Source organism: Caretta caretta, chromosome 1, assembly GCF_965140235.1.
Source record: "Caretta caretta isolate rCarCar2 chromosome 1, rCarCar1.hap1, whole genome shotgun sequence".
Lineage (NCBI taxonomy): Eukaryota > Metazoa > Chordata > Testudines > Cheloniidae > Caretta > Caretta caretta.
This window is the reverse complement of record NC_134206.1, coordinates 211,217,490-211,230,342: the sequence shown is the minus strand read 5'-3', so window position 1 is coordinate 211,230,342 and position 12,853 is coordinate 211,217,490. Positions and strand designations below refer to the sequence as shown.

The 12,853-nt window shown below is 41.2% G+C and overlaps 1 protein-coding gene across 1 annotated transcript in view; it reads right to left on the bottom strand.

Annotated features, from left to right (window-relative positions):
- The window catches only part of FAM162A (family with sequence similarity 162 member A), a 33,229-nt gene that overhangs the window by 1,690 nt on the left and 18,686 nt on the right, over positions 1–12,853 (bottom strand). Inside the window, 1 exon segment of the mRNA XM_048840879.1 lies at positions 5,539–5,647. Within this exon segment, the coding sequence (XP_048696836.1) occupies positions 5,539–5,647 (109 nt within the window).

Genomic DNA, 12,853 nt, shown 5'->3' with positions numbered 1-12,853 from the left:
CAGCTCGGCTTCAGCCCGAGCACAGAGACGACATGTAGTTGGGGGCGAGGGGGAGCTCAGCCAGCCACTCTGCTGCACGGACACACAGAGTATAGCTGCTGGGACATGATGTCTCCTCACTTCTGGGCATATCCTCCAGAGGCATCCAGAGCAGTCGCAGGGGGAGGGGAATTGCGACCCCCGCATGCCCTGCCCGTGCATCACCTCTGCCCGCACAGTCCACTGAAAACCACCTGGCGATACAGGTTTGGGTCAGAGTCCGCCTATTGCCTCCCTTGGTAGGGGCTATAAAATGAATATTGAACTATGATTTAGCTAACAAGCTAGAAAATTGGTGAAAACAAACATTTAGGTGTTCAGAATTAAATCTCACAACCACACTAGTGAGTATAAGTGTTATTTTCTATTGTGGGAAGGTGACTTTGGTTAGATTTTTGAAAAAGAGCCCCTCAGAATAGGGCCTCACTTGTGCCAATTGGTTATCAACTCCAGTGCTGCTAACACGGGGCGGGGAGTCAAAGCAAAAGTCAAAGATAATTTGGTCAGTTACTTCCATGCCAATTCACCAAGGTCTCCATCCTGATAGATCTATGAGTAGTCAACCCTGTTAACCTACTTACCAATGAAGGATATTAGTTCCAGGATCTGACTAACACTCCTAACTATGTAAAACTACATTTATGAAGACTGTATAGATTGAGTGCTGTTTAAGAGGCTTGAATGTTGGTCTGCTTTATGGCTGTGTGCACCTAGAAGTTGAAAGGCAGCATGAATCCTTTAAATATGGTAGACACAGGTACAGTGTCCTACAATCTTAGTTAACAGGAACTTATTCAGTTTAAAAGCTACTTTACATCAATCTTGATTTGAACCTGTTACAAAACAAGAACACACACTGTAACGCTGACAATCTTTAAATCACAACAGCACATATACTTCCTTATTAATTAGGTACCCAGTTTCAGGAAGTGGTAAATTAACTGATTTGAGTAGTCACCCAATAAAAAGAGAGAGAGAGAGTGTGTTTGTTTTTTCAGCTCAGTTTCTATTCACAGCAATCACAGGTAAGTGAAGAACAGCCATAACTACAGTGCTTTCTGGTGCCATAGTAGGCAACCCTGGAAAAGAGACGCACATAAAAGTGCCTATCTGAGACAGATACTTGATGTCACCAGGACTCCCCCCAGCTGGCCAATCAAGGACCTCAGTCTTCTCCTTTCCTGGTGACTTTGGGGTTTTGGAAGTGATGTGCTGAAGGAAACAAGCAGTTTTATCCTATTTCTGCTGGGTGATCCAACTTAGTTCATCTTCTTGGAGGTCCTGCTGTGGACCAGTCAGATGGTGACCACTATTTCTTCCAAAGATTGAAAATATCCAACCAAAATAAGAATCCTCCTCTCTCACCATCCAGTCAGGGACCAAGACACCACCTTTTGAGTTCTTGTAACTGGAGCTGGAATTTTCTAGTATTTTTGTTCAAAACATCTTGTCAGACCAGCTTGTATATGACAAGTTAGGGCATAGCTTTTGATACAACCATCTTGGGACAGACCCTGAACTCGGACTGGTTTGCTTTGGTCATCATCTTACTGCCATCAGTCGCTTCCCGTGAGTCCTTTTGTGGTGCATCCTTTGTCCATCTTTGCAGTTGTGCTTGCTCAAGTTTCAGTTTCTCCATCAACACTCTGCTTGCTGCTGAAGTATCTAGTTTAGCGTTCGTATAAATTATACAAAGTCCCTCCATATTCTCTGATGCTCTTTAAACTTCTCTCACAGTACATTTTACAATGTATTCACAAATTCCAAAGCCAGAAAGGATCATTGTGATCATCTAGTCTTTCTGAGTAATACAAGCCATAGAACTGCCCCAAAATAATTCCTAGAGCAGATCTTTTACAAAACTTCCAATCTTAATTTTAAAATAGGCAATGATGGAGAATCCACCACGATCCTTGGTAAATACCAACACTGGACACTTCACAAGTACTCCACAGAACTGCTAAGTTCACTGAATATTTTCATATATCCAATAGATTAGTAAGTGGGACTGGTTTACGAATACTTCCGAAAGCCAAAACTAATTAAATTTTGGATCATAACCCGACTAGTCCTACTTCCCAGACTGTGGAGCTTGTCCCCTCATGAATGTAGGCTGCAAGCTACTCAGGCAGGGAATGGCTTTTATTGTGATTTTGCACACTCAATGGGGATCTGATCAACTGAGCTCTGTAGGTTCCATAATTAATAATAATGCTAATACGCTCTGATATTTTCTCTCAGACTATTTCATCAGTGCTGCTCTGAAATAACAGCTTAGGAATAACATTACTGGATCCATGAGCATCATACACATTTGTTATTGACATTAGAAACCCATCCAAAGCATTCTGGGTAATGGGAACATTTCTGACAGAATGATCAAAAGGAGGGAAGTGATTATTCCCCTCTATTCAGCACTGGTGAGGCCACATCTGGAGTACTGCGTCCAGTTTTGGGCCCCCCACTACAAAAAGGATGTGGACAAGTTGGAGAGAGTCCAGCGGAGGGCAACAAAAATTATTAGGGGGCTGGGGCACATGACTTATGAGGACAGGCTGAGGGAACTGGGCTTATTTAGGCCGCAGAAGAGAAGAGTGAGGGGGGATTTGATAGCAGCCTTCAACTACCTGAAGGGGGGCTCCAAAGAGGATGGAGCTAGGCTGTTCTCAGTGGTGGCAGATGACAGAACACGGAGCAATGATTTCAAGTTGCAGTGGGGGAGGTCTCGATTGGATATTAGGAAAAACTATTTCACTAGGAGGGCAGTAAAGCACTGGAATTGGGTTACCTAGGGAGGTGATGGAATCTCCAACCTTAGAGGTTTTTAAGGCCTGGCTTGACAAAGCCTTGGCTGGGATGATTTAGTTGGGATTGGTCCTGCTTTGAGTAGGGGCGTTGGACTAGATGACCTCTTGAGGTCTCTTCCAACCATAATCTTCTATGACAAGTTTATTAAAAAACATGAGTAACTAAAATATCAGTTGTTTTTAGAAATAAAAACCTCAACATTTTGGCATACATCCATAATATGATTTTGCATGTTGTCTGCACTGCAAATCATGAAGCCCCTATGTATAAAACATCTGAGTGACAGGAGACCTACAGAAACAGCTTACTATAGACTTTAGTTTTCAGCTCTGAGAGAAAAAAAAAGCAGTGACTGAATTAAAGGGAAGACAGAAATATCTACATTTCCTTCAACAATTGTTTGTTTCTATTTAAAGATCAGGCTTTAGAAGGGGGGGGTGGTTTGCCAGGACTGCTGATGGCAAATATTTGGGGGCAGATCCTCAGCGAGTGTAAACTGTCATTGCATCACTGCAACAACTTACTAAGGGTTGTGGTGGATTCTGCATCACTGACAATTTTTAAATCAAGACTGGATGTGTTTTCTAGAAGTTACGCTCTAGGAATTATTTTGGGGAAGTTCTATGGCCTGTGTTACACAGGAGGTCAGACTAGGTGATCACAGTGGCCCCTTGCAGACTTGGAACCTATGAAACCGCAGTCACGTTCCCCCCAGTGTTGTCTCTGTTAAGCTACATAAATTGAGTTCTTTGAGTCTATCACTAACCTATATGGCATCGTTTTTAATCCTTTAATCATTCTCTTGAATCACTGAAGTCACTTCAAGAACGACTGTTCTCCAGCAGGCCAGAAAAGCTATGTAAGTTTACCACTTCTGTTCTCTTTGTTATCACAACAATGGTGGGATGCTGGGACATGTAGCTGAGCTGAGTCCGTGCACTATTAATCAAAGTTACACTTCTGATTATTCCATTCTGTGATCAAGTGTCATCATAAAAAACATACTATTTGGTTTAAGGTCTTTTTATTTACTGCGGGGGGGGGGTGAGTGTCTGGGCCGGGGGGGTGGTACAGGGGTGGGTGTGCAGGTCTGTCTGTCTGCCTGCCCCCGCCCCCACCCGGGGTCTGGTGGGGAAGGGGCAGAGAAGCAGGAACTGGGTTCACAGGGATTTCTTTAACTCTCCTAGAGAAATTTATTTCTGTGTCTGCATTGTTACACACATACTTGCTGACAGGTATTTTGAAATAAATTACCAAAATAATTGATACTAGCGTGATTATATAGTGTTATTTTGACAAATAAAATTTGCAGAATTTTAAAAATTCTGCACACAGTATTTTAATTTTCTGGTGCAGAAATCCCCCGGAGTAAAGTTTACAATATTTTGCCCAAAGCTCTATCTTACAGTCAATGTCCCTTTTATACATATAACTTCATTTAATCATAATATTACATTCCATCAAGTTCCCTATGTTTCCACTATTGCACATGGCATCATCATATATCATCTTACTGTCTGCTATTAATTTATTTTGTTTTAATACATTCATTCCCAGACAGGGAAAGAGTGGAAGTCTTTGGCTGCAGGGCACTCATTAAAGGCTGCAGTGATTGTATGTTTCCTCTGATACTTGCTGTTAGACCTAAAGGTATATTTTTTTGTTTTCCTCTCAGTCTTCTGTCTTAACTTTTCTAAGCAGCCTTGATGCCTGGGCAATTCTTAAACAGTACTAACTCATAACTTTGGGGGTTTACTGCATTGGTCTCTGCCAGAAAGTGAATTTGTTTTTGGAAAGTCTAAGGAAAATCCCTTCAGTCATTTGTTAGTTTAGAGAAGTTGAAAAAAAAATGAACACTTTACCCAATATGCAAAGGTGTTGTACACCTTTTAATTTCAAGGTGGAGGATACCTCAGACATAGCTGAACTTTGACATTTTACAATATCAATAGTCTTGCACATGCTGGACCATCTTAGGAGCAAGACCCTTTGCCCATATACAGCAACTTAAATTTGGGCCTTTCTACTCTGTGACCAGGTCCCACATCCTCCCTAAATAGTATTATTTGAATGTAGGATTAAATCAAGTGTCCCAGGTTGTCTATGTTTTCTCCCAAAATACAATGGACCCTCCAGAGAAATTTGAAGAGATGACCAACCTAATCACTGCAGCATCTAAATGACAGAGGGGAAACACCACCACCCTCTTCTGCCTCATTTATCTATTGGGAGGGTCCTCATCCCTAAACTCCTCTCAGGATGACTTATTAGAGGTACCTGAGAACACACCGCAGTACCTCTTATTATGGACCCACCACCAGGAAATGACAGGCATCCTCAAATCCCAGTGAAGTTGTAACAACAGAAGTTGCACAGCATCTCACCTCCTATGTATGCACTTCCAGGAGTGCTACCTCAGCAAAGTACACACATATGAAGGGATAAAGTAGAAGTGTGCACATTCCCACAGAGGCAGAACTGCTGCATTTGTAAGAAATGTAGCTCTCGGTCTCTCCTGGGAGGGCACATTTTGGTGCTGGGTGAGTTTTGGGGGAGTCGTAGAGTGTTCATTTTAATTTTTATTTATTGCTTTAAGTAGTATTTGTTGTTACTTCATTACTGATCTCAAGAGAGATCTGAGGATTGTGTGATAAGGTTCAGCTCCAGTCAACTATCCAATACTGTACTCACCCGCTTTCCTTCAATGACCATCACGATGCATCCCAGCATTGTCAGGGCAATCATCAGGTAGCTGATCTTCACACGCAATTTATTTCGCGCAGCATCGATCAGCTCAAACCTCATGAAGCAAAGGGAGGCCAAAATCATTATCAGAGACCTTAGCTTCTAATCTATTGATATCTCTTGTCATGCTGATAAACAAGAATCCATACAATCTACTGTCAAGAAACTAGCATTTGTATCATGCTTTTTACCAGCACCTCCCAAAGCACTATCCCCATCTTACAGACAGAGAGAGGTAGCTTGCCCAAGACCACAGAATGAATCATTAGCAAAGTTGAGAACAAAACCTAGATTTCCTGACACTCCGTCCGTTGCTCTAATCACTAGACAATGCTGCATTTTCAGATCACTGGAATAGCGAATCCCTTTTGTTCTGCCTGACAGTCAAATCTTGTCTTCAGTAAGGGGAAAAGAAGTGTTTTCTTACAACTAGCTTCCCCCAGTGCTTACTGCAACCTGCTAATCCATGTAAAAACTACAAACCGCCTTCTCCACATTAGGATTTTACCATGTTAACACATGGTAGACCACCTTTTTTCTAGTTTGGGCACATCCTGAAAGTTTTCAGGGTAAAAAGCAAGATTAAACTGTGAAAGAGTTGAGCTTTTGGGGATGGGGATGCATCAAAACTGGTTTATATTTTTTTTTCCATTGGGCTTCAACACTCTGCACCATATATTAAACTTTTCAGCAAGATGGCTTCCTCCAGCACTGGGTTTGGAAATGCTAGCTGCAATTAGAAACATTTTTAGAATACAGATTTCATGTCAGCTGTCTCCAATATGTTCACCAGCAATTTATGCCCCTGGGAAAATCTGAGCAGCTCTTGGTAGAAATCTAAAACTTCACTTCCTACTGTCTTCTGGAACAGTTCTCAAGAGGGTTTAACTGAAGATGGAGGTTTATTTATACCATGCAAGTGTTGCCCTGTAGAGACTTTCTTGCAAATTTTAGTATATCTTATCTAGATACACCCAACATCTGCAGCTATATCACTTGCTACTGAACATTTGCAGCCTGGCCTACTGTTAACTCTTAAGGAGGTACAGTTCCCTACAAGGCCAGTCATCTTGATCTTCCAAATGCCCTCCATGGAGGGCAAAGAAGAAGAATTAAAGGATTTGTGTTGTAAATACTTCAAATATCAACAATGAGTCAACGGTCTCAGGTTGGGCTAAACATTAAAGATCATACAACTGAAATTTACTATTTCAGTTACTGTGGACCCCTACAAAAGTGAGCAGTGTTGGTATTAAGGATACAGATGCTGAATAGGCCTCTGTGGTACAAAATTTGTAGGCGAGTTTTCTATAAACAGAGACATACAGAATTTAATAGAGACAATAATCTTTTAAAAACTAACCTATAGAGTTCAGAAAATGATATCCCTCTAATAGAATTCTAATACTCCAGAAGAGAGTTTGTTTTTTTTAAAAAGTGTCAGACTGGAGAAGTTACAGATGAGTGGAAGAAAGCAAATGTCATGCCAAAAAACGGTAAATGGCATGAACCAGGTAGATATAGGCCTGTTAGCCTGACATCAATCCCAGCCAAAATAATGGAACAGCTGATCTGAGACAGTCAAAAAACTAAAGGATGGTAATGTGTTTAATGCCAACAAACATGGTTGACCATGGCAGAAAGGTTTTGTCAAATTAACTTTGTAATTTTTTAAGATTACAAATTTGGCTGATGAAGGAAACTGTGCTGATGATGTATATTTGGACTTCTGTAAGGCATTTGACTGCCTGACTTTCTGATTTTAAAAATTTGGCATAACAGCCAGTTTTCAATCCATTAAAAATATGCTATATTTATTTTCTAACCAATAGTGAGGAATCATCAATTGCAAGTGTTTCTAGTGTGGTCCCACAGCGATCAGATTCATAGAACTTAAGGTCTACCACCAGATCATTTAGTCTGAACTTGTTTACCACAGGCTATTAAATTTCACCCAGTTACTCCTGTATTGAGCCCTGTACCTTGTGTTTGGTTAAAGCATATCTTCCAGAAATACAACCAGTCTTGATATGAGGACATCAAGAGATGGAGAATCCACTGCTACCCTCCGTTTGTTCAGGTGGTTAAATCAACCTCACGGTTAAAAGTACGTGCCTTACTTCGGATTTGAATTTGTCTGGCCTCTGCTTCCAGACAGTGGTTCTTGTTCTGCTTTTCTCCACTACTATAAAGAGACCTTTAATACCCAGTATTTTTTCCCCTGTGGTGGATGCTTGAGTCACTGCTATTTAATAGGTTTTAGGAGTGACCTGGAAGGAAATATAAAATCAGTGCTGATAAGGTATGCAGACAGCAAGATTCTGGGGTGGTAAATAATGATAACGGCAGGTCACTTAAACAGAACAATCTGGATCCACAAGTACACTGGGCCAAAACAAAGAGCATGAATTTTAATACCTAAATACATTTCTGAACAAAGAATGTACCCCTTACTTTCTGGATGGGATATTTATCTTAGGATTGGTCTATACTTTAAAGTTAGGTTGGTATCGCTATGTCACTCAAAGGTGTGGGGAAAAAAACAAAACAAAAAACCCACAACCTTGCTTTTCAGCTATGCCGACAAAACCCCCTGCGTTGGTTCAACTATGTCAACAGAAGAAGGCTTTGATCAGTGTAGCTAACGTAGTTTGGGCAGGTGGTGTTCCTACACAGACAGGAAAGAAAAAAAAAAAAAAGTCTATGTAGGCTGCACCTACAGTAGGAGGTTGTGCTGGCTCAGTTATGCCAACACAGCTATGCCACTACAGACTCCACGGTATAGACATACCTTTGAAAAGCAGTGACTCAGAAAAAGACTCAGTGGAATAGGGAGGTTACCTCTGTATAGAACACTAGTACGAGACCACTACTGGAATACTGTATTTAGTTTTGGTGTCCACACTTTAAAAAAAACAAAAGTTTAAAAATTGTAGTTCAGAGAAGAGCCACAAGAAGGAACTGAGGAGTGGAAAATCTGCCTTGCGCTGAGAGATGTAAGGAACTCTATTAGAATTCTTTGAAGGTATCAACAAGCATGTGGACAAGGGTGATCCAGTTGATATAGCGAACTTAAATATATATATAGTATACCCCCAAAATGACACTACAACATTAGAAAAATGAAGACACCACATTTTTTGAGCATCAATTGTTTTCTCCAATTTGACTCAATATTTCCACAGAAATTCTATCTTGGCACAAATTCATGCCTGTGGAATTTCAGGTGGATTGGTTTAAATGTAGAAAACTCTAGCTTATACTGGTAGCCTTGATTCTGCCTTAGCTCTAGAGAGATGGCGTATGACAGTTAACAGTCCATCCGTAATATGATTTTATGTCACCAACTACTCTCGTGAAATTTTAGGATTGGAGAATTCAGAGACTAATCAGTTATGCCATAGCAGAGCCTCCGCATGGCAGAATCCCCACTGTGATTTTAATCACTCTCATCAGGTAATAAATAAGATTAAACTGGCAGAGCGTCAGCAAAACATTCCACTACTCTGCTGCATATTCCTAGGTATGAGGCTCTTCAGTTCTTCAGCTGTCTTAAAACAGGGAAGAGTAGTCAAGACCTCCAATCAGCTAAGCATTTCTGTACCACTCTGTTCTGCTACTAATACACAGATGAGCAGATAGTCCTATAGGACAAGGGCAAGAGTCAATGGAGATAACACCAAATATGAGCCCCAGGATGATACAGGATGGGTTGCAGAGGATTGCAAGGAACAATAGGAATCGAGAGGACTTGCAGCCAGATGGAACAGGGGATAGACTGGAGAATCGCACTATTGCCAGGAAAAGGCAGGTCTATGTGGTTGGGGACTCATTACTGAGAAAAACAGACAGGCCTGTAACAAGAGCTGATCCAGAGAACAGAAGGGTGTGCTGTCTGCTGGGTGCTAAGATACAGGATGTGGACCTGAGGCTGAAGAGGATCCTAAGGAGAGCGGGAAAGAATCCATTGATTATCCTTCATGTGGGAACAAATGATACGGCTAGATTCTCACTGGAACGTATCAAGGGAGACTGTGCCAGGCTGGGGAAGACGCTTAAGGAAATCGAGGCTCAGGTGATCTTCAGTGGGATTCTGCCTGTTCCTAGAGAAGGGCAACAAAGGTGTGACAAGATTATGATGATCAACAGATGGCTCAGGCAGTGGTGCTATAAAGGAGGGTTTTGGGATGTATGCTCACTGGGAAGCATTCATGGACAGAGGACTGTTCTCTCGGGATGGACTTCACCTGAGTAAGGAGGGAAATAGACTTCTAGGATGGCACAACTGATCAAGAGAGCTTTAAACTAGGAATTCGGGGGAGATGGTTGGGAGATGTCTAGGTAATCTCCACACCATATTTTCTCTTTGAGAGGGAAGAAAATGAAGTAAGAAAGGATACAGCCGTGGGTAGAATGGACATAAGGCGGAAGGGCAGTGTACATACCAATCCAATAGGTAATATTGACGGTAGAATGTCTGTGCCCAATTGGGTAAAGAATGTGAGCGAAACCAAACAGCAAAAATTAAGATGTTTGTACACTAATGCGAGGAGTCTAGGTAACAAAATGGAGGAACTAGATCTACTGGTGCAGGAAGTGAAACCAGATATTACAGGGATAACAGAAACATAGTGGAATAGTAGTCACCACTGGACTACAGGTATTGAAGGGTATGTGCTGTTTAGCAAAGAGAGAAATAAAGGCAAAGGTGGTGGAGTAGCATTGTATATCAGTGATGAGGTAGACTGCAAAGAAATAAGAAGTGATGGAATGGATAAGACAGACTCTGTCTTATCCAAAATCACAGTGGGGAAGAAAGCTACTAGAGCCTGCTCTGGGATAGTGCTTGGGGTGTGCTAAAGACCGCCAGGATCCAATTTGGATATGGATAGAGACCTCTTTAATGTTTTTAAAGAAGTAAATACTAATGGGAATTGTATGATCATGGGAGACTTTAACTTCCCAGATATAGACTGGAGGACAAGTGCTAGTAATAATAATAGGGCTCAGATTTTCCTGGATGCGATAGCTGATGGACTCCTTCACCAAGTAGTTCCTGAACCAACAAGAGGGGATGCCATTTTAGATTTGGTTTTGGTGAGCAGTGAGGACCTCATAGAAGAAATGGTTGTTGGGGCAACCTTGGTTCGAGCGATCATGAGCTAATTCAGTTCAAACTAAATGGAAGGATAAACAAAAACAGATCTGTGACTATGGTTTTTGATTTCAAAAAGGCTAACCAAAAAAAATTAAGGAAATTAGTTAGGGAAGCGGATTGGACTGAAAAACTTGTAGATCTAAAGGCGGGAGGAGGCCTGGAATTACTTCAAGTCAAAGTTGCAGAAATTATCAGAAGCTGGCATCCCAAGAAAGGAGAAAAAATTCATAGGCAGGAGTTGTAGACCAAGTTGGATGAGCAAGCATCTCAGAGAGGTGATTAAAAAAAAGCAGAAAGCCTACAAGGAGTGGAAGATGGGAGGGATCAGCAAGGAAAGCTACCTTACCGAGGTCAGAACATGTAGGGATAAAGTGAGAAAGGTCAAACGCCACGTAGAGCTGGACTTTGCAAAGGGAATTAAAAGCTATAGTAAAAGGTTCTATAGCCATATAAATGAGAAGACAACAAAGAAAAAAGAAGTGGGGATGCTAAACACTGAGGATGGAGTGGAGGATAAGGATAATCTAGGCATGGCCCAATATCTAAACAAAATACTTTAATGAGGCTAATGAGGAGCTCAGGGATAATGGTAGGACGACAAATGGGAATGAGCATACGGAGGATATGGGAATCGGTAGATATTACCACATCCGAGGTAGAAGCCAAACTCAAACAGCTTAATGAGACTAAATCGGGGGCCTCAGATAATCTTCATCCAAGAATATTAAAGGAACTGGCACATGAAATTGCAAGCCCATTAGCAAGAATTTTAATCAATCAATCTGTAAACTCAGAGGTTGAACCGTATGACTGGAGAACTGCTAACATAATTCCTATTTTTAAGAAAGGGGAAAAAAGTGATCCGGGTAACTACAGGCCTGTTAGTCTGACATCTGTAGTGAGCAAGGTCTTGGAAAAAATTTTGAAGGAGAAAGTAATTAAGTTTCAGAGTAGCCAGCCATGTTAGTCTGTATTTGCAAAAAGAAAAGGAGTACTTGTGGCACCTTAGAGACTAACCAATTTATTTGAGCATAAGCTTTCATGAGCTACAGCTCACTTCATCGGATGCATAAAGTGGAAAGTACAGTGAGGAGATTTTATATACACAGAAACCATGAAAAAATATACATTGTATGGAGAGCGATCACTTAAGATGAGGTATTACCAGCGGGACAGTGGGGTGGGGGGAGAGAAAACCTTTTGAAGTGATAATCAAGGTGGGCCATTTCCAGCACATTTCCAGGAGTTAACAAGAACGTCTGAGGGGGGGGGGAATAAACAAGGGGAAATAGTTTCACTTAGTATAATGACTCAACCACTCCCAGTCTCTATTCAAACTTAAGTTAATTGTATCCAATTTGCAAATTAATTCCAATTCAGCAGTCTCTCGTAGTTAAGGACATTGAGGTCAAATGTAATTGGGACAAAATACAACATGGCTTTATAAAAGGTAGATTGTGTCAAACCAACCTGATCTCCTTCTTTGAGAAGGTAACAGATTTTTTGGACAAAGGAAACGCAGTGGATCTAATTTACCTCAATTTCAGTAAGGCATTTGATACGGTTCCACATGAGGAATTAACAGCTAAACTAGAAAAGATGGGGATCAATATGAAAATTGAAAGGTGGATAAGGAACTGGTTAAAGGGGAGACTACAGCGGGTCACAATGAAAGGTGAACTGTCAGGCTGGAAGGAGGTTACTAGTGGATCCTCAAAGATCAGTTTTGGGACCAATCTTATTTAATCTTTTTATTACTGACCTTGGCACAAAAAGCGGGAACGTGCTAATAAAGTTTACAGATGACACAAAGCTGGGAGGCATTGCCAATACAGAGAAGGACCAGGATATCATACAGGAGGATCTGGATGACCTTGTAAACTTGAGTAATAGTAATAGGATGAAATTTAATAGTGAAAAGTGCAAGGTCATGCATTTAGGGATTAATAACAAGAATTTCTGTTATAAATTGGGGACACATCACTTGGAAGTAACAGAGGAGGAGAAGGACCTCGGAGTATTGGTTGACCACAGGATGACTATGAGCCACCAATGTGATATGGCCGGGAAAAAAGCTAACACGGTCTTGGGATCCATCAGGCG